The following is a 21,959-nucleotide window of genomic DNA, read 5'->3' as shown; positions in this document are numbered from 1 at the left end:
TTTAAGTCAGTTCATAAATGAAAAGGTTTTCTCAATTTACCTAAAAGTTCTCAGTAATTAACTGACATCGAGAGACCACTGCTAGCAGAGGTGGTGAAATGCAAATGGGAACTCTGGCAAGAGAGGACATTCATTATGTGGTTTAAATTAGAAGGTGGAAAACTTCGGTGGCTTCTCGGTACCTCCTTGTTACTCTGGCTTAACTCTGTGGTTAAAATGGGTCACGATGACTTATAACTCATTTTTATTTTTTCGTTGGCTTAGTGGGATGACCAAAGCCAGATGAATAGCTTATGGAAAATCTAGATAAATAGCCTGACACCGGCATCTGTGCAAAGCAGTGGCCATTCTTTCAGAAGTCTTGTTAGAAATTCTGAAGTCATTAATACTGCAAGGCAGACTTTCTTATCTAAGACGAGGGGGCTGAGGAAGTAGAAACGTTGGCAGGCAGAGGGGAGCTCAGGATGCGTGCCCTGTGAGTGGGCCTGGGCATTTTTACATTTATATGGTGAAAAATGCAATTCATGGCTCTAAATTCCGGCTGCTTTGCAAAGACTGGTTGCCCTGAGGGAGTAAGAGTGGAAAGGGGTGTCCCCAGGGCCTTCCTGGGTAGGGTTATCAGGAGAGGAGCTGAGGCAGTGGAGGGTGCTCGCTGGCAGGAAATCTTTGCTCACCTTGGCCTGAGCCGCTTCTGCAAACTTGAGCAACACACTCCAACTTGTCTAAGTCTCTTCAGGCTCCACTGCTAGAATTTGATGCATTTCCTGGACTGGGGTGCTGGGAGCAGCTCACTGCTTTCAGGGAAAGGGAGATAGAATCTGGGTATTTGTGAAAAGAGTTAAGAGCTGAGCGGTCCTGCAAGGCTCCAGTGCGGGGAGGTAGGCTGGGGTGGGGGCTCCCCTCTGCAGGAGCTCCCTGTCCCCAAGGGGGCGGGTGCAGTTCTCTGCATTACAGCGAGGGGGATGCCGTGGGCGCTTCCCGGGGTGGTTTGCCCCAGACTGGACATGATCACTGCCTTCCTGGCTTCCCCTTTTGGAACCCTCCATTTCAAAAGCACCTCCGACAGCTGATTTGCTGTTCAGCAGGTGAGAGAAACAGCGTCATTCGGGGCAGGATTCGATTCTCTCCTCACCTTTTAAAGTTGCTTGAGGGCTGGTGTCGGTTTGAGGTGTTTATAATCAGGTGTTGTGCTTATGTTCAGGTCTGGCACTTAAAACCACATGCAAGTGTTGGGTCTTGTGATGAATGTAAACAGGTGGATGGGAATTTCACAGATGTGCCGGCGGCATACCCCACATCCAGAAAATTCTTTAAGATACAGTTTCTACCTACAGTGCTTTTCTTTGCATTTGTTCAGACATTGCTCTTAAGGAAAGGAGTGTCGAAAACGAAAGTAGGAATCCGCATGTATTTTTCTGTATTTCCCCGGTTGGAGCGTGTTAAACTCTAATTTGAGGAGGAAAAAAAAACAGACCAGTTTGCCAAGTGGAGTGACCTGATTCTTGTTGGATCAACATGTTGTCACTACAAAGCAAGCGTGATGAAGCCCGCCTTTTCAGACTGAAATCAAAGCCCTGGCCTGCCAGCCTGGAATTGCTGAACTAAAGCATCCTCTCATCAGCCGGTCTGTATGTAGATTTAGACATCTCCAGGAGGCTGGGAGCCTATCAGGCCTAAACTGATTATTCTAATCAAGTGTTTTAATTAAGCACTTATTGCTAGGATCCCAGGAACGAGGCCTGTTTTCGAGCAGTAATGGGCAGTATTTTTTTTTTCTTCTTCTTTACGGTGATAATGTTTGGCTTTGTGGGGGTGTATTTAACGTTTTTCTAAAGTAGGCCATGGGAAGAGTCCCCTGTGAAGTGTATGCTGCTGAGCTGGCAGTCTGGCCAGTGGACACAAATTTAAAAAAAAAAAAAAAAAAGGAAAGAAAAGATATTACCTACCAACTGGGTTGCAGATGAATCAGTACCCCCAACAAGGCATCTGTTTGCATCCTCTGCCCTAAAACACATGCTGGCTAGCCCCAGATTTTAAAAAAATATATAAACACACACACATTGGGTTGGCTTTTATTGGAATGCCTAGATGCAATCTATAGTCAAGTTATGGAAAATTCAGGTCACATATAAAGTTAAGAAGGCAAATGAAAAGAACAATACAAATCAGACAAAATTTACATCTCAAAATATCATGAAAGCATTTTGACTGGCTTTGCCTAAAATACTTTGAATATCAATTTCTTTATTTTTTTCTGTAAGCTAATTCTTTCCATTATACAGTCCCCCACCCCCCAACTCTTAGAAAAAGGTCGTTTGTTTACATATTCCCCAAGGTCACTATTTCTTGTAAAAGCATGTCCAGATCACAAGTCTTTTTAGAAAGAAATAGGCTCATTATACCTACTAACAAGACACTAATTGGGTTGATTTGACTTCATCTAAAATAAGCACCAAGAGATACTCCCAATCTGTTACTTATCGGTGCCAGTGTAGAGGACCAGTCCATGTCGAGAAGAGGGTAGGATTATGATTTCACTTCCGTCATGTGGTACAAGCTTTTCATGGTCAATACATCAGAGACATTTCTGAGAATTTAGACTCAGAGCCTATTTCAACCAAAAGTACTTACAGCATGCTAAATACAGTCCTGCAGAAATTCCATCGAACAGAACTGCAAACACCTAAGTTAACAGTTAAAAAATAAAATGTAAAACAGAGCCATGTTTATGTGGTTTGAAATCTCATAGTTTTCTAAATCGGGGCTTCATAATACTTGCCAAAGGATTTCCAGGATAAAAAATATTAATGCTAATCTGTGCTTTCATTCTAATAAAATATCAGCATTCATTAGAAGATTAATTACTTCGGTATGCTCTACCAAATACACAAAGACAGTAATAGCACTGATACTGTAAATTCAGTAGCTATTTTGAAACTTTCCCAGCCAATCTGTTTAATAAACACGCCTACTGTGCAATTTAGAGTATGTGATACATACAAAGCAGTTAGAAAATTATTTTCAATACATCACTTGAACCTTTATATTTACGACATGTTCACTTGCTATATTTTATCACCATTATACATAGAGGAAAACAGTGTGTACTATAGCTCAATGAACTGAGAAATATTTTCTAAAAATATTTTTGTGGCTGAATTTAGTGCTCACGAAAGAGATTTGCAAGAGCGGCTGGGCCGACACAGAAGTGCAGATGGCTGTGCTCGGTCCCGCTCGCACGCGTGCAGGAGGGCACGGCTGTCAATTCACTTCCAGCTGGATCTGCCTCCACCACCCCCCCGGCTTCCCCGAGACGGAGCAGAGGCTGCCATTCAAACCAGCTCCCAGGACGGTTGGGTCGTGAGGGCTTACAGGAGCTTTTGTCTCCCTTTTGTGTCTCTCTTGGTGACCTGACGGTCCAAACCCAAGACTAGCAGAGTGACCCTGACCTTCTCCATCTGGCCCTCGCACCGCTGCTCGGTTTCTGCTATCTTTCCCAGGTCTTAAGACACATGTTTACGGTCACGACTACATCAGATCCTTTCCTTCTCACCAACGTTTCCCGGAGCATCTGATGTGGTCTCTCGCCTCCATCATGAGAGGGAGCTTCAAGGAATGGTGACAGTAAAAACCCTGTGGTTAGTTCTATCAACTCCCCTCGACTGCCAGGGACAGGAGAGGACCTCTCCGGCCCAGTTGCTATTTTATTTTATTTTCGTATCTTCTGCTATATTCCACCAGCCTTAGTTTTCTACTGTGCCTCTTAGTCGATAATGGTTGAGGACACTGGCCAGATGAAAAAGAGAAGAAAGAGGAGGGAGCAGTTCTCTGATTAGCCACCCACTTAGGATTGCACTGTCCTATCCATCTAGTGATAGAAAGTTGCACGTTTTTTTTTTTCAACCTAATACAAAAATATCAACACTTCTGGACATTATAGGCATAAGTCGTTATATCTCTACAATATAATAATTTATACTGTACAGCTATAACAGATAACAAAAGGTGCAATCCTTTTTAAAAAAATCACACAGTTCACATGTTTTTATCATTTTATTTTTAAGTATAAACTTTTTAAACACTTTACATAAATTAACTCCTCTGAGACTAATATTTGATGTACAGTAAATTGTAATTCATATAAAAATCCATAAACAACTTGTCTCACATAATTTACAAAAAAATCAGGGTTTCCTTTGCTTATCAGTGACAAGGATTCTATTTGCCAGTTTGTTTTTTTTTTTCCCCCAAGGCAAACCACGTTAGCATTGTAAAATCCATTATGAAATCCCCTCCGGCGCAGGAGTCACTTGTGCCAATGTCCTTTTACAAAGCAGCACAGGGGAAGCAGCTGGGTTGTCTATAAACAGGAATTTTGCCCCACATTTTAAAATTAACAGAGCTATAGATCACATCCTATGCAGAGAGACTACTTCTTGTAAGCAAAGGTCGACAATTCGGTAATATCTGGAGACACTGTATGCATTTTTACCTTAAATACAGTGCCTCGAAGGAACAGAGGGCCCAAGCGCAAAAACGTTTAGGCCCCTTTTGTTTTTTTTTTTCCTCCTTTCTTTCACTTATGGATTTTCCTTGTAATAGTTCCCGTCCAACTGAGTGCAGCGATATGCATATGTAAACATATTCTTTAAAGCCGATCACCTTTAAGGTCATTCAGGAAAAAAAAAAAAAGTATTTTTTTTTTGTGTGTGTGTTTTATTTAATTTGTATTTATTTCAATAGCAGTACCATTCTCCTGGAAGGCTCTTCTGTGTCGGAGAGTCCCATTCGGATTGTGCTACAGGAACATCCGAGCAAAGGTGTGTGGTTCAGGCTCAAGAGACACGCAGGCCTGCGGTGCACCTGCTGTGGCCGCCGCCGCGCGTGCGCACTGGGTGGGAGGGGGGCCCGCGGTGCACCTGCTGTGGCTGCCACCGCGCGTGCGCACTGAGTGGGAGGGGCCCGCGGTGCACCTGCTGTGGCTGCCACCGCGCGTGCGCAGAGTGGGCGGGGCCCGCGGTGCACCTGCTGTGGCCGCCGTCGCACATGCGCACTGGGCGGCGGGGGGCCCCCCCCCGCAGTGCACCTGTTGCGGCCACCGCCGCGCGTGCGCACTGGGTGGGGGGGGGGGCGGCCGTGGTACACCTGCTGCGGCCACCGCCGCGCGTGCGCACTGGGCAGAGGGGCCCGCGGTGCACCTGCTGCGGCCGCCTCCGCGCGTGCGCACTGGGGGGAGGGGGCCGCGGTGCACCTGCTGTAGCCGCCGCCGCGCGTGCGCACTGGGCGGGGGTGGGGGTGGGCCGCGGTGCACCTGTGGGTCGGTCGGTCGGTCCGTGCGTCCGTGGCAGCCGGCCCCGCGTGGGTGGGGGGTTACCTCTTGCCGATCTCGCTTTGTCGGAGGAACTGGATGTTGTTGGCGCTGTCGGCCAGCTCGGGGTACTGCTCCACCGAGAGTACGTAGTACCCGTCGTAGCCCTGCACCTTGCCCGCGCTCAGCAGCTGCCGCTTCTCGCCCTCCGTCCAGAGGCGCGCGCCCTCCTCGCCGTCGCGCACGCGCTGCTGCTCGCGCGCCCAGGCCCGGGCGAGCGCGCGCTGCCTCGCCTGCTCCAGGATGCGCGCCTTCTCCTCGTCCAGAGTCATGCCGTAGCGCACGTGCAGCGCCAGCGCGCCGAACTGCATCTCCACGTCGGCGAACCTGCGCGTCCTGCCGTTGACCACCGTGGTGGACTGCGACACCGTCACGTTGATGCCGTTCTCCAGGGCCTTGCGGCCGCTCGTCAGCCGCAGCGTGCCCAGGTCGCTCTCGGGCGTGGTGGTCTTGATGAAGTAGTGCGTGTCCTTGCCCTCGATGGTGAAGTGCAGGTTCTCCAGGTAGAAGGCGCTGTTGAGCACGGCCGCCACCTTGATGCAGTCCTCGTTGGCGATGTTGAGCACGTTGGTCTGCACGCGGCCCCGGCTCACGGCCAGCATGACGCCCTTGCCGATCAGCGACTTGACGGTGGCGAACCACAGCCACGAGGGCGCGCCGCCGCCCCGGCGCCGGCTCACCTGCACCTCCGCCATCCGGCCCAGGGACAGGAAGGCCTGGGCCTGCCTCGCCACTTGCTGCTGGACGCCGAAGATGGGCTGCAGGAGGGAACGGGGGGGGGGGGGGGGGGCGGTTAGAGACCAGCTGTAGCTCGGGGGCGCCCGGGTCGCCGGGGTCGAGCCCGGCTTCCTGGCGCGGGCCCAGGCCTCACGACAATCAAAAATAAATAAATAAATAAATAAATAATAAATAAATAAATAAATAAATAAATAAATAAATAGGGTGGGGTGAGGGGGTGCGGAGGCCCCCAGGCATTTATTACACCCTCATTGGGGGCAGCCCGGGTGGCCCAGAGGCTTAGCGCCGCCTGCAGCCCGGGGGTGACCCTCCAGACCCGGGATCGAGTCCCGCATCGGGCTCCCTGCACGGAGCCTGCTTCTACCTCTGCCTGTGGCTCTGCCTCTGTCTCTCTCTGGGTCTCTCAATAAATAAATAAAATCTGAAAAACACAAAACGCTCAGCCGGTTCTTTAGGGATGAAGAGGCTTGTTAGACTCTGGTACAGGAACACACTCAAAGGTCCCCTCCCCTCAAGTAGGTCCAGATGAGTTTTGAAACCGAAAAAGAGGGGACTCCCATCGTGTATTATTATTTTTAAAAGATTTTATTTATTCATGAGAGACTCAGGCAGAGGGAGAAGCAGGCTCCATGCAGGGAGCCCGATGTGGGACTCGATCCCGGGACCCTGGGGTCACGCCCTGGGCTGCAGGCAGGTGCTCAACTACTGAGCCGCCCGGGTGCCACCGCCCCCCAACATGTATTCCTTAAGAGCCTTTTAGTTTCTGATGTGGGCAAAATATGGTTTTAGTTCTCTTTTAATTTCTAGATGCCCCATTCCCACACCCGTCCCATTCGGGGGTTCTCAGGGCCTCGGTCCCCATGGGAGCCCGAGGAGGAAGCCGCCAACACCAGCAAGGGTCTGGAAGACTGCGGCGCCAGGACCACTGTGTCCCACATCACATGCTGGGAAACTCGTGTGCCCCGGTTTAGGTAAGCCCTGTTCCCTGTCCTGGAGGACGCAGCTGGCAACCGAGTTTCGCCCGTGTGACTGCAGAAGTGGAGTGAACGGTGGGACAGGCTGGAGGGGAGTATTGATCACTGTAGGAAAACAAAGGCTTTTTTCGTAGACTTGGGGACAGTGGACCATCTACGCTGGCAAGTGTCTTACACTGGGGGCATCTGGGGCAGCCCTGGTGGCTCAGTGGGTTAGCACCTGCCTTCAGCCCAGGGCATGATCCTGGAGACCCGGGATCGAATCCTGCATCTCTGCCTCTCTCACTCTCTCTCTCATGAATAAATAAAATCTTTAAAAAAAAATTGGGGGCATCTGAACTCAGCCATTCCGTATGCCGCCAGATGTTTGGCCGGTGTTTCCCAAAAAACATCTGTTTCATCTGCGGCAGTGAAAGAAACATTTGTTTCTCTGTGCTTGGGGCAGCCTCGATGTCTCTGCCTGAGATTCTCCAAGCTGTCCTTATGCTGCGCCTCTCTTGACGGAGAGCTTGGACCGTATTTACGAGGCTGCCTAGGAAAAAAGCTGGCGAGTGCATTTGTACAGTAAGACTTAAGTGTTCCCAGACATGTTGGAAAGTCATGCATGATTAGGACGTCCCTGTCCAAATGCATTAGGGAACTTCAGTGTGTCTGCATGGCACTTTATCAGCGTAGATATATCTGCAAATTAGAAATGGCTCCCAGATCTGGGAAACTTGATGGGTTTTGCTTCTTCAATGTAAAGGTGACATCTTGAAGAAACAATTGTTTTATGTTAGTATGAAACATGTACCAGAAAACAGAGGTGCTGGCATTGACTATCCTGTGTGTGTGTTAGCCATGATTGCCTTTTCTCTTTGTATTCACTGAAATTATAGGGAATTGCTCAAGAGGGGGGGGGGGGGGATTAATCTTTCTAAGAAACTCTGCACTCTCTTCTTATCATTATGGGGTAACCCAATTTCTTGATCTTTAATTATTCTTGCTTTAAGCTAGAAATTCTAGTGTTTTGTTGTACATTCCTTTCTGATCTCTGAATGGTGGGAATTAAAAGGGCCATTTTCTGAAATGGCAGCTTTGACTTTGCAATTTTCCATTCTTTTATTCCTCAGAACAATTATAGGCCTCCTGAAATGTTATTTTCGGGAAAATTCTATAAACACCTAGTTGCAGATGGAGCTTTATCAGAGGACATTGTATTTTTATTTTCAATCTGTTCCCATGAAACACTGTTCATGTTTTAAAGAAGTTGAACTTTGTGGCATTGTTTGTGGGCTGCTAATTTGTAACAGGAATCCCCTGCCCTCCTGTTTATTGTATTTTTTTGCCTTAAGGTCCCAAGTGCTATAAATGTATTTTCATGGGGGTTCTCTGTAGAAATCTTGCACTCAAAAATGAGCTCCCTCATTTTATTACTTTCTGATAATGTCTTTTTATGTTTTTATTAGCATCACTAAAAACAGATTTAAGCCTGTTTAACAGGCCCCTGGTTTGCTGAGCAGAAATGTGATGTTTTTTCTACCCTGAAAGAGTAAAAAAGAAAAAAAAAATTAACTGTCTTTGGTGCAGCTTTCACAAGGGCAGTTTGATTAAATGGGTAAATAAGACACAGAGAAGCCATCTATCACCTTTTCCTAGTTTTGCTTTGTTTCTTACCGGTACATCATCCCACTGCTGACTCTTCACAAGTTCGTAAGAAGGCTCGGTTAAATCAAATTTGGGAACAGGGAATCCAGGAATAGCATTGTGCAGATGGAAGCCAAATGTCACCAGCCAGCTGTTAACATCTAGGAGAAGAATGTTCAAAATGAAAGGTGTTAGAGTCATTCCGTGCTTTCATAAATTTAAATTCTTACCTTTAGAAAACCCAAAATTCACAAATAATAACCTGAAGAGGAGCACATGTTTGCCTTCATTCTACAATTCAGAACCCACTCTCTGTTTTCAGACTTGAAGACCCACTGGCCTCAATAATACAACTATGGCAAAGGCTACAGAAAACACAGTCCGATAGATCCTCACCGAGACTAGATAAACTGTCCACACATGGAAGTCGCATCCTGTGCTAGTGATAAGTGATACAAAAGAGTAATAACAATGCACGGCGGCATGAAAGAGCCAAAGTTGAGGAAAACAAAGGGAATTGGTAGTAAAGACTGGTCTTAAATAGAAGTTGCGTGTTATTAGCTTTCAAAAGCGATTGCCCAAGGATATGCAGCTTCCACAACCCATTTTCTATAAATAAAAACCCTAAATTGAGAGAATTAAAATCAACAGTTGATTCTTAATCAAAGATGAATGCTGAAAGCTGGCAGAGCTGGCCAAGGGCACAGAAGTTCTGATTACCATCAGCTAGGACTTCAAAGGCTCGCTGTGCACAGGTGGAGACGAACTTTTGGGGGAGAGAACCTGGAAACCTTTAAAATGGTATTTTAAAATATTGCCATGTGACTCCAAAAGCCATTAAGCTCAGAATAAGGCTTTTATTCTATTCTGGAGGTTATAATGTTACAGAACTACTCAGCAGGCTTGCAGCTTTATGAGTACAGTTGGGTGTAGATTATTTTATATATTAAGCACATTGCTGGAAAATTTGAAATTGCATTTCACCTAATATATTTTATGCTGTTCCATCTCTCTTTTGATGTTTTTCAGAAAGTGCTGCTATGGCATTCCCTGCAGTCTATGTTGCTAGGAGAGGATGGATTCAGAAGCTGTGGGCTTTCCCGCCTTTCGAGCAGCCCCTGTCAACACCTCCTAAATAACCAGTGGTAAACTGCTTGTCAAAATGATGGAGAGCCGCTTGCTTCCTGTTTCCTTCTCAAGGGCACAAACTCTCACCTCATCACCAGGCTAGCAGGTCCTTTGTCCAGGCATCGTATGGCTACAGAACTAGTGGTATTTGCCCTCTTTTAACAGGAGGGATGGTGGTGGTGGTGGGGATGGTGGTAGAGAGAAATCTCAAGTTCACCATGTAGAATAGAGAGTGGTTGTTTTTTTTTTTTTGGGGGGGGGGGTGTGTGCATGTGTATTAGAGTGTATATAAGATGACAGGTGGTCTTATGTTTTGGAGAAAATTCTCCTTAGTGTCAGGGACAAAGGTTTTCCTATGAACAATAGCTGTGTAACAGTAAAAAAAAAAAAAAAAGAAAGTCACAGGGTCTTAAGTACTGAAAAGTATTGCCAGAATATGAGACTGAGATGCCAGTGTCTGCTGAGAAACCTGAAGGAGAACACCATGAAGGTGTTGCTGAACAAAGATTGTGAAAGAAGGGAGTTTCAGCTGGTTCACGTGGAGGAGAGCTAGGACAAGCTTTTGGCAGTCTGGGAAAGCAGGAAGCAGATGTGAAATGAATAGGGGGCAGCGTTTTGAGAGGTGTACCAAGAACTGGGAAAACAGGCATCTCAGGAGGCCTCAAATATTGAGCAAGAGAAGAGACAGCCTGAAGAAGCATCATTTCACAAGCCAAAACAAAACAGAAAACCCCAAACCAAACCAAGAAAAAAAAAAAAAAAAAAGAAAACAGGGAAAGACCCTTCTTCCAGGAAACAGAAATGGGTAGAGAGGTTAATTACGGTGGCATAACTCAGGAATGGAAGGTGGAAGCAGAAAGATTCAGAATCCACGCAGTGGAGGATGAGTGGAGAAGTCAGGAACTAAAGGAACTAGAGCAGTGCTTGCAAAGACCTTGTCACTCTCTTCCTGGTGGCTTTGTGGTGGCAGATGTGGGATGAGCTGTTTCAATTAGATCATGCACTAAACTCGGAAAGATCTTACTACCCCGTACTGACAGAAAAATTAGTGTGTCTATTAGTAGCGCTGCCATGCAGGAGCTGCACCAAATAGCACAAAGACAGTAGTGCAAAGAGGACTAGGATCCACTGGCTAAGCAAGTGTTGGGAGAAACTGTTCCTTTATTGTCCTGATGGTGGTGGAGAGAGCTAAACATCCCAGGAACGAGATGTTTACACAGCCCTCTGCTGTGTTTCCCGATTCCTCCACTAGACCTTCACACATGTATAAAAGAAAAACCATCATTACACATTTGTAAGGTAGCTACTAATTAAAGCAGAATTGCATGTATTTTATTTTATGCCATTAGGGAGGCATTATTCTCCTATTTCATTGTTAAGGGAACAGATTAAAAAAAAATTATGTGACTTATCTATAAAGCCACACAACTTACAGGAGAGGGGTTGGGACTGGAACTCCAATTTGGGGACTCCCAAGTTCATCCTGTTTTCCACACCCCCTGCCCCCAATGTCACCTCCATTCCATAAGTGACTGGTTTCCATGTCATTTCAGAAAATTGTGGCCTTGGGCATTGGAGACAGAAAAGGAAGTAACAAACTATGCCTCAGTCTCCCTTTCTGATTTCTCTATGGTTCCATAGAGGGAAAAAAACACAGTTAAAAGGTTAGGCATTTGGGCAGCCCAGGTGGCTCAGCGGTTTAGTGCCACCTTCAGCCCAGGGCATGCTCCTGGAGACCCAGGATCGAGTCCCATGTCAGGCTCCCTGCATGGAGCCTGCTTCTCCCTCTGCCTGTGTCTCTGGCTCTCTCTCTCTGTGTCTCTCATGAACATATAAATAAAATCTTAAAAAAAAATAAAAGGTTAGGCATTTGATTTTGCAAGAGTGAAGTGTCAGGCTAAAGAAAGCAACTCCAGTCATTTTGTGTATTCATATAAGGATTAAAGTAATTCGGTACTTGAAAAGGAAAAAAACTGCTTACCTGTGATGTAATCTTTCACGTCATGGATTTTGCTTGCAGGGTTGTTATTCCTAAACATATAGAGGTTAAAAGGAGCTGGGTCCTTCCCAATTCTTTTCCAGATTTCTATGTCAGGCGTTGTCCATCGTCCTGCCAAAATATCATAATCTCTTTCTCCAAAGTGGATTAATTTTGTGAGTGGGTCATATAAGCCACCATGAAATCCAATTACCAGTTGAAAGTCAATATTGGAGTCAAAATAGATTTCACCATATGCAGTATACTGAATCTGCTTTAGCATAAGCCCATTGCTACTGAAAACAGCCAATGGCGTCCCTGTGTTATCTGACGCAATGTAGAATTCATCCCCGCTGCTGATTTCCATGGCAAAAAGATGTCCTTGGAGATCATAATAGAGAGAAGTAATTTCTGAACTGGAATGGTTGTAGACATGAGTAATCCTCGTGGGGTAAGTTAAGTCAGCATAAAAGAACTGCAGGTGCTGCCCCAGACTGGTTTTGCTAGACACGCGCCTCCCCAGGCCATCGTAACGATAGATCACCGTCCAGCCACTGCCTTTACTATAAACTCGAGTGAGAAGGCCCTTGGAGCTGTACTCAAAGATCTCTGTGCCTCTTTGACGCAGGAACCCATCTTCATCCAACCGATACTGAACATCCCCGAGGCGGGTGATCCTGTCTCGCAGGTCATAGCGAAGAGGTGTCAGGCGTGCGCTGTTACTTGGGTTCAGTAAGTGGAGGTTTCCATTCAGGTCGTAGTTGTAACGCCACATGATCTTTTCATTTAGATAAACTGTTTGGAGCTGTCCATCAACATCATATTCGTAAGCATATTTGGTAGTGTTGGCAAAGGGCCCTATTTTAATTTCTCTTTTGGTTACCCGACCCATGTTATCATATTGAATTGTAATCCAGTACATGAGGGACCTGAATATCTCATACTGAATTTCCTTGATGCGGCCATGAGCATCAAAGTGCTTTGTGTAAGTCATTACAGCTGTGGAAATGATCTGGTTAATGTCGTAATATATAACTCCAAATTTTCCAAACTGCTCAACTTTGCCAGAAATGTCATCAAACTGATAGAGATCAATGGGCAGTGGAGTTTCATTGATGACACCCTGCATGCTGGTCACTCGAAAGCTGTTGTCATAGCTATAGTCAAATCTCGCATTTACCATCCCATCTTCACTAAAGCGGAAAATCTGTCTGTCAATCAGGGGGCCAATTTGCCTGTATCTAATGGTGCAAATAAAACCATCACTCTGGAGGTTTACGGTCTTGAGGACTCCCGCCGTTTCATCATAGGTAAAACTGACTCTTGTGCTATCATATAAAATTTCTGAGAGCCTGGTCTGCCTTCTGTACTTGAATAAGACCCTCCGACTTGTACCCAAGAAGGCCGTTTGCAGAAGCAGCCCTTCCTCATTGTAGTCCGTGATGATCGAGGCGTTGCTTTCTGGGGGGTTGTAGATGTTGCGGTAGTAGCCAATGGACCGGATGGTCTGCATGGTGTGGCGAGCCACGCTGGGCATGGTGATGGCAGACAGCCGGTCCCACATGTCATATTCGAAGATGTACTGCCTCTGGCTGTGAAGCAGGAGAACCATGGACTGCAAAGAGAGAACATACTGTTATTCAATATTTGTGGACAGGGGAAGCAAAAGCAGATTCGGTGACCACCAATACACAAACATTTCGCTTGAGAAAATGATTTTCATTTTAATTGAGTTATCCTTGACCTTACATGTTGTTAACGATTCCCTGCCTAATTTGCTTGGATGCTTAATTGTGAGGGGTTCTGCAATTAGTGGCTCAAGATTCATAATGTGCCACTTGTCATGATTGTACCATTCTTTTTCTAGGCATTCACAGCCAAGCAGCAGATTGTCGATGGATTTGGATAAGTCACAATACAGGCACGAGCAAAGCTGCTTTAAAGACAATATTTCAAGGAGAAAGCAGCATATGGGAAATGCAATCCTATCCATAATTAGCAATTATTTAGTAAGGTGGCTTTTCCCCCTCATTTGATTGAAGAGCCACTCAAATCATGTTTTAATTTCCAGTGCATTTGGGGGAGGAGCAAAACGTTCAAAATATTACTTTATGAAGAGACATAAAATTAGTCAAAAATGGATAATGTGTATATAAAGCATCAACGTCAACAAACACTGCTAAATCACACGGTGAACGTGAACGAGAGCCGTAAAAAGGCGCTTGATAGGGATATGGATCCAGATACGTTTTTTTGTTTGTTTGTTTGCAAATTCTTACCTGTCAGTAAGTGGGATGACAATAAAATCTACATTCTGAAATTTCCTTTCGTAAGTACCAAATCTCATTTGTGTCTCGGCTGCTGTTTAAGAATGGTTTCTGGGCTACCTTCTACTTTGGTGCTAAATTACAAATATATACCTTGAAACGAGCTCTGCTTATTTTGCAAGTAACTGCAGAGAGACACAAGGCAATCATTTATTAGGCCAGCAGGAGAGAAGCCCAACCCTGAGGCTCAACAGTGAACGGTAAAGCTCAATGGTAATACAGAGCATGGGCAACTGAGTCCCTCCTTTGAGGAAGCTTCCCCCAAACCCTGTTAGACCAAATGCAACGATGGCAGATCCAGGAGGATGCATGTGTTAGGAACCCTCCCGGGACTTCTGCTTTGCTTTTCCCACAGAAACACACAATCCCTTATCCAAGGCTTGTTCCCTTTCTCTTCATTGTCCACCATCTTTGAAAGCAGTTTGCGTGACAGGCTTCTGTAGAGTTTCCTCTGTAGGTGTATGTAGGGGCAGCCTTTGTCTGTTGGCTGTAGAGTAGACATCTTGAGAACTGTTCCTAATAGTTAAAACTGTGCCAAGGAAGGCTGGATTACTGCTGAGTTCATAGGAGTTAGGCCTTAGTTGTGTAGTCATTTAAAATCACATCCGATGGTGGTTAGTAAAATATCACTTGTGCTGCTTTAAGTACTGGCTTAGTGTGCCTATCCTAGCACTAGGAAATGGTCTGGGTGGATTTTAGGGATTTGGGAGAGATGATCCCCACTGATACATGAATGTGATCTCAGTTACTGCTGGTGTCTTTTCGTGACAGTGGCTCTTATCAATACTCTTTGTCCCCTTTTAAACATTTTTTCCCATGACCTTACGATCACTACTATCAATTTTTAGGGTCTGGGTATTTCTGTTACACTTCTCTGTAATGTACTTGATTTAAATTGGGAAAAGTGCTCTAGGATGAAGTAGGGATCCACTCCGCTGTCTTGTGGTTTGTTAAGCTGGCAGGTGAAGTGTTTTTCCAGGCATGAGAACTCGCTCCCAGGAAGGTATGTGTGTAGAGGGGCTTACTCTGGGGTCTCTCAACAAATCACTGGTTGGGTAACTGTCGAGTGTGATGATTAGCGTGGAGGGAAACTGTCATCTCATGGGCTAGTCCACTGTCTCAATGGTGAATCTCTTCGAAGGAGAGCAGATAAAGAGTTTGCAAGAGAAAAGACTGGCAAGCAGGGTCCTGGCTGGAAGCATTCCAGAGCTGGGAGGCATCCATGGTGAGCTCTGAACCTGACACTGGTTCTCCGGAAGGGTGGTCCGTGTCTAGCCTGTCTAGAAGTAGACGAGATGACTCCCAGGCAGTGGGGTCAGGCTTAGACTGAGGAGTTGGACAGAGCACCTCTAGTGGAAAGCAAGACCGTGGGAGGGGAGCACAACAACAGTGCAGACTTGGGTTTGGGATGACGGGCTCCCCTGCCTAATAATGCACATAAGGCTGGAGACAACAGCCGTAGAGTTGAGTTTGTGACTTAGGCTGGTGTGTGCCTGGTGGTGGCATGCCCTGAGGTGTGACAACCACTGTAACTCAAAACAGAGCCACTTCTTAGTGCTAACATTTGTCTCAAAGGCAAACAAAACATTTTACGAATATGCTCTTTGGTGGATTCTGTTTTCTAAGAAGGGAATTGCAGGGCAGTAGCCCATTCCGTATCCTTTTTCTTTTGCTTTCATCCCCCTGGACCACAGCCACTGCCTCAAATCTCTGAGTGTGACTTAGCACTTTGCACATGGGTAACTTTAAGTCTTTTTTGGGTCTCGTGCCAAGTGCTTAAGGACGGGGGAAAGCCTAAGCGAGCATGCTTACACCTTTTATATGCAGAAGAAAGGAGAGATGCCTCCGAGTACCTGAAATGTGACTTTCTTAAGAAAAAAATAGCCTCTTTTGGTTAATAATGTATAAATAGGATCTACGTGCTTTTTATGGTTATGTTGAAGCTCTGCCAGCAACAACACAAAAGTGACAGCTTCAACTGTGCTAACGTAAGGCTCTTTCTTAAATGAAAGAGCCAGCACGGAGATTATTTACAAATGACTTACATGCTCAAGGTCTAATTTGTGGATGTTGTCGATGTATGGACTTGGCAGGTGGACAGTGTTCTTGCTTGTTTGTTTGCGGCATAAATCACTCAAAAGGGTCTTAGGTAGTAGAACTTAACTAAGGGAAAACTACTCTTACTAATGCAGAAATTCATCACTGCCGTTCCAATGTGACTTCCATATTGATACTTAGAATAATAAATGGAGCTCTTTCACAGGACCCCGTTTTTTCTCCCCCCACCGCAGGGCTCTGGGCGACTGCTAAAAAATCCGAATCATTGCTTCCCTCCTCTGACTCTTACTGTGCAGGCATACCTTTTCTAGGTAGGTGTAGCTCCACGTTTTACCATCAGCAAAGACCCGAGACACGATCCTCCCCTGGCCATCATAATCGACTTTCTCACTAGTGGTTCCCCGTTGGACGCTGGCAATCTGACCGGTGGACGAATAGGTGACATTGACTGCCATCAGCTTGCTGCTCGGCAGCCAGAGAGTCGGGTGCCCTGACGTGTCGTAGGCGATCCTCAGTAGAAATTTACGGTGGTCGTCATAGATCTTTTCTGTCTTTGTTGTTCGATCAAAGTCAACCGAAAGGAGGTTTCTGCCATTAACCTGTTACAACACAAACAGGATGATAACATAAATCATGCTATTCCAACGCTAGTCCCTTATTACTCTTCAGAGTCCCCACTATTGTTTAAACACCATTTATGATGATTGATTCCCTTTGTCAGTAAATTAATTTAGCAACTTCTTGGGTACAAGTGCAAGGCAGTAGATTAACAGCCCCTTTAAAAGGTTTCATTAAGCAGAAAGACAGCCTGGCATTTGTTCAAAACCTTTTCAATTAAATGTTGTAAACTTAAGCAAGTGATAAGAAAAATACCAAAATGTATTCGCTTTAAAGTCTGTTCAGAAGATGTGAAGGCAGTAAACATGACAATGTCTGGAAATTACTCAAAGCCTCTCCCTCCAGAAGACATGGGAAAATAGCTGTTTCGTAGATTCACTGCGGCTACATGAAATAAAAGTGGCTAAGTGTGACTCCGGCCCTTTGAAGAACGGTGAAGGAGAAGCTGGAACCCACATTACTGTAAATTATTAATGAGTTTAAATAGAGGAGGTTACAAACATGATCACTGCTTTTGGCCCCGTGCTGAAATGTCCCAAGTTTTAGAACGCCCTTCCCTTGAATAACATCTGCTGGACTGGCAGGGACTTCAGCTGTTCACCCCCACATCTACATGGTCTATCCTGCTTAGCATACAAACCTAGCACCGTGTTAGGGTAGTAGGGTCTCCGTGCGGCCCTGTGCCATGGCCCGAATCTCCGACCACACCTGGCTATGACTGTCTGTCATCCAGGGCACATGTAAAACCAGTATTCGTTACCACAGTGGACATGTGGCCTTGGTTAAAACTCAACTTTAAAAACGGTCTGCAGGGGGCACTTGATGGGATGAGCACTGGGTGTTATTCTATATGTTGGCAACCTGAACAATAAAAAATAAATTTATAAAAAAAAATAAAAATAAAAATAAAAACGGTCCGCAGCGTCCTGAGGACCCCCTAGGAGAAGATCTTCCGAACCAAGACAGAAGCGTTTGGATGGTGATAGCCTGTACCTACCAAAATGTGCACTGACTACTGGACTGTTAAAAATTACATGGGAAAATCCTAATTTTACATGACCGTGTGTCAGCTAGCTCCAGCTAGTCAGTGATACACATATGCACACACACCACACCCACACCTGTGTGCACGCACAGACATAACACGCCTGCATATTTACATAAAACCTGGGATAAAACTAATGTGTGCATTCTATCATGGGCATTAAACACGCCCCATGAAAAAATACTCTTTAAACTTAAACTCTCCCGGCGAGCGCTGGATGGGATTAGGAGGTCGTCCTGTCCTGGCTCCGCCGTCCAGACCCTGCAGCGGTGGAAACCACCTGTAATGTCCCGCCCCCGCCGTGCCACAGCCGAATGCAGCGTGCAAAGGCCTGTGTGCGTGTGTATGCGCTGCAGGGAGGCGCCTGGGGGCAGGAAACCCCACATCCACACCTGACGGGGTGGAGCAGCAGCAGGACTTTGAAGCCGTCTGTCCATCCGTGAAGCGCTGGCCCAGGGCCCGCAGCTCGGCTGAGGACGCGGACAGCCCGGCCCGCTGAAGGTCTGGGCTTCCGTCTTGCGCCGCGGGGAAGTCTACACGGCAGCCCCCGCCCCGGGAACCGGCTGGAGCTTCACGAGTCGAGGTTTGCAGCGCGCCCCACGCACCCTGGAAGGCAGCTGCTAGCTAATATTACGGATACACGTTTTAAAGCCTGCGGGACGATTTGATTCGATAGCAAATTAACTCCATATGCAACTGCCAACATCCAGCTCATCTTTGCACAGAATTTTTGACGCCCTAAGAAGAGGCTCTGCACAATTTCAAGGGTTTCCTACGGTTCTTGACCGTATTTCTCCGATTGTGTTTTTTTTTTTTTTTTTAAGTTTTTTTATTTATTTATGATAGTCACAGAGAGAGAGAGAGAGGCAGAGACACAGGCAGAGGGAGAAGCCGGCTCCATGCACCGGGAGCCCGACGTGGGATTCAATCTGGGCCAAAGGCAGGCGCTAAACCGCTGCGCCACCCAGGGATCCCTCCGATCGTGTTTTAAGAGGAAACACCGACGACAGCTGTGCATGCTTAGGTGAGCCTTCTCTTCTCCTGCCGTGGGTTGTCCCGGCCTGCGCGCGGCCACGTCCGACTGCCTGGGCCGTTTCCATGGACTGTGCTGCCCACAGGGCTGCCCCATCTGTTTGCATTTTGCTTCGTATTCATTTTAATTTGTATTTCAATTCTTTATTGCTTTCCTTAACCGCCCTTTATCTCTGCAGTGCTGCCTCCGGTTAGAGCACGAGCAATCTGGATTGCAGACCCGCTACAACCGCGTGGGTATGAAAGGGAGCCGGGAGTAGGGCGGCCTGGGGCCTTCTTCCCACCGCCTGCACCCTGCCACCCTTCCTCCTCCTCTGGTTCGTGGGTACGGCTGCGCGACACCAAGGCATACAGGTGACAATCTCATGGTGTGTAGCCGCGGTGTGTGCACCACCATATGGAACGTGCCATCATATGGAAACATCTAGAAGCGCTGTGAGACCGAACATCTGGGTTCAAGTTTAAATTTTTCTTTTTATCCAGACAAACGCTGTGTGCAATGCCTTTCTTGTGTCCTCAGACCGGAGCAATGAGGAAAGAATTAGCATGTGGCTGTGTTTCCCCCCACATTCCCAAAATGAGCCAAGGTCTCAACCCTTCTTACTGTTTCCAGACACCAGTCATTGTTATTCAACATGTAAAATTTCAAAAGATACTAACAGATCTTTTGTTTCCTCTCTTCTTCCCACACACGCCCAAACTTTCCCCTTCGGGTATTACAAACAAAGTGCAGAAGTCAGGGGACATTTCCATTCTAGGACAGGATCTTACTTAACTATACCTTTAGGTAATTATGGCAACGTTTCAACCCTTTTTTCCCCCTTTTTTTGACAATCATAAAGGACCAGCATTGTTCTGTGCCCCAGTGACCTTTTAGTAGTTTTAATATAAGAAATATCAATTTAAATTGAACAGTTCATCTAAGATGAACACCCTCATATCAGATCATTACCGTACCTCTAGCTCTATAAAAATGAATCCAAATGTGTTTGGATAAGAGATCACCACGAAGTCCTCTGTGATATATAGCATTTTTTTTTTTTTTAAGTAAGCATGGAGAATCCTCATTTTCAAAGATCATGTCCTGCCTGTGAGGAATCACAGCGTCCCTTTGATATCGGGACGCGGGGGTGAGGGTAGTTATCATCTCCCCTCTAGACAAACTAAGGCGTAAAGATGTTGAACAACGTCCTTATGTTTAAAGACATAAAGCACCATCGGATGATAGTCACGTATCCAGGATGTTGTAGAGCGAAGTGAGGAAGGGTTGGCTCGTTTACCCAGTATACTTGGCGACAACGTCATGACTCCCTTGTGTCCCCACTGGAACTTCAACTGGCTGCAGACTGTTTTGCATCTGTCTGCACGTCAGCAGGTGCTAACCACGTGGGACCATCCTGTTCAGGCCGCGCCACTCGGTGTTGAGGGAGAAACAGCACATCACACAAACGTGACTCGCAGAATAAGGTTCAAGTGTCCTATTGTACCTACATATGCCTTTAAACACACCTTTGCCTTTTGACTTTTGAGAGTTTCTTTTTTGAACTCACTGACTTTTTTTTTTCCTTTAAGCATCTGAATTCTGGGCAAGTTTAGAAGATAAATCTTTCTTTTCAGAATGCCATAGCACTTTTTAGTAACTGATTAAGGCTGGTTCCAAAGTCCAGCACTGACAAAAAAAATAAATAAAAAAAACCACAAAAAAACAAAAAACCCCCAAAAAACCCAACTAGGAACATTTACCAAACATAAGAGAAAGACACGCAATTTTTATGCCTGTGTCTTTTTTTTTTTTTTTTTTTTTTTAACTTAGCCACAAACAAGCAAGCTCTGGAGTGTCTAATCTTCATTTTGCAATGCTTTCCCACACCTCTCATGATTTCATTTGCTTGCGATTTCCGACTGTGATCTCCCTTCCCCTTAATGCGTGTTTCACAGAAAATGCTTTCCATGTTGCTAGTTTCTTATTAATGTTCCTTTTCTACCCTTTGCTTTAAAAAAAAATTTTTTTTTTAAATGACAGTATCTGGTGTTATATCAATTACAGCTACGTGATCTATTTAGAGTCAGGTTTGTTTATAGCAGTCAAACACCTGCAAGGATGTGCTATTCATGTAGCTTCTCCCTTGGAACTAGACGCAGTGAGATGATCCATATTACAAGGTTGGCTTTTCCTTATTCGTCCACTGAATAAATATTTGAGCGCCCACTCTGAGTCAGGCACCTAGCTGAATTTAGGCAAACCCCTTAAAAACGAAAAGAAGTTTCTGCTAGAAAATAAGGCAAGGGAAGAGAGGGGATGTTCTCTGTTTCAGGAAAGGCTGGGATGTCTTTTGGACAACTGAGTCCCTCGCGAGTCTTCTGTCCTTTTCCCTCTACTTCTCTTCCTTATTTTGGCAGATTCCAGGTCCAGTCCTTAAACCGGATTTTCACATCTTCACTTTCTCCCCTGAGTTTCTCCCTCTGAACCAAAGAGGAATGAAATTAGCAGTCAGAGCTGGCACATCCAATCTTATCTTGAAAGTAAGAGACCCTCCCTTGTGATCTTGGCATTGTCTGCAGGACAGCAATCACACAGATCAGCTGGAAGTCTTCCAGTGTGACTGAACAGGCCACTTTACATGGTGCGTGCTCTGAGACATCTCGCCGAGGCGTGTGGCTTCTGCTAGGTAGAAGCAACAGCACCCAAGCCTCTGTGCCCTTGGCTCCTCTTCCCCCCGAGTTAGGTAGTTGCTTCATTCTGAATCAGGCAGAGAACCAGCGACATAATACAACAGGATCTTCTCTTTTCCTTTGCCCGATTTTCTTTTATGCCTAGAAAAGCCATGTTATGAAGAGATAGAGGCCACGCTCAGACGCGGCTTGTCTCAAAGAAGAGAAGGCAGCGTGTTATGTGATCAGCTTCCGGGCAAAGCGTTTTTACTACTCTTCCCTCTTTTGCCCTGTTTTCCTAACCTGGGTGCTAAATGGCTCTTTTCTATCCACCTGCTGGGTGGGTATAAACGCCCAATGTACACGTATGTGGTAGCGATTCTCCGGGTTAGGGACTATATAATCATGCCTTTTC

General features: G+C 45.9%; 1 protein-coding gene and 1 long non-coding RNA gene across 9 annotated transcripts in view; one reads left to right on the top strand and one right to left on the bottom strand.

Annotated features, from left to right (window-relative positions):
* Window positions 1–2,056: 2,056 nt before the first annotated feature.
* Window positions 2,057–21,959, bottom strand: part of TENM3 (teneurin transmembrane protein 3) — a 603,842-nt gene continuing 583,939 nt past the window's right edge. For all 8 annotated transcript variants that reach the window (XM_077848637.1, XM_077848636.1, XM_077848639.1 and 5 more), the window contains 4 exons: window positions 16,500–16,796; window positions 11,816–13,427; window positions 8,737–8,867; window positions 2,057–6,126 (listed from right to left, as the gene is read on the bottom strand). In XM_077848637.1, coding sequence (XP_077704763.1) covers window positions 5,371–6,126; window positions 8,737–8,867; window positions 11,816–13,427; window positions 16,500–16,796 — 2,796 coding nt within the window. In that variant the 3' untranslated portion in view covers window positions 2,057–5,370. The remainder of the gene's footprint in view (window positions 6,127–8,736; window positions 8,868–11,815; window positions 13,428–16,499; window positions 16,797–21,959) is intronic.
* LOC144284284 (uncharacterized) lies at window positions 6,767–14,107 on the top strand. The gene is made up of 3 exons (XR_013352641.1): window positions 6,767–7,077; window positions 9,736–9,978; window positions 13,680–14,107. It is a non-coding gene; the product is annotated as an uncharacterized LOC144284284 (long non-coding RNA).

The sequence above is a fragment of the Canis aureus genome, chromosome 15 (genome assembly GCF_053574225.1).
Source record: "Canis aureus isolate CA01 chromosome 15, VMU_Caureus_v.1.0, whole genome shotgun sequence".
Lineage (NCBI taxonomy): Eukaryota > Metazoa > Chordata > Mammalia > Carnivora > Canidae > Canis > Canis aureus.
The sequence above is the reverse complement of the archived record's forward strand: the minus strand, read 5'-3'. Positions and strand labels throughout refer to the sequence as shown.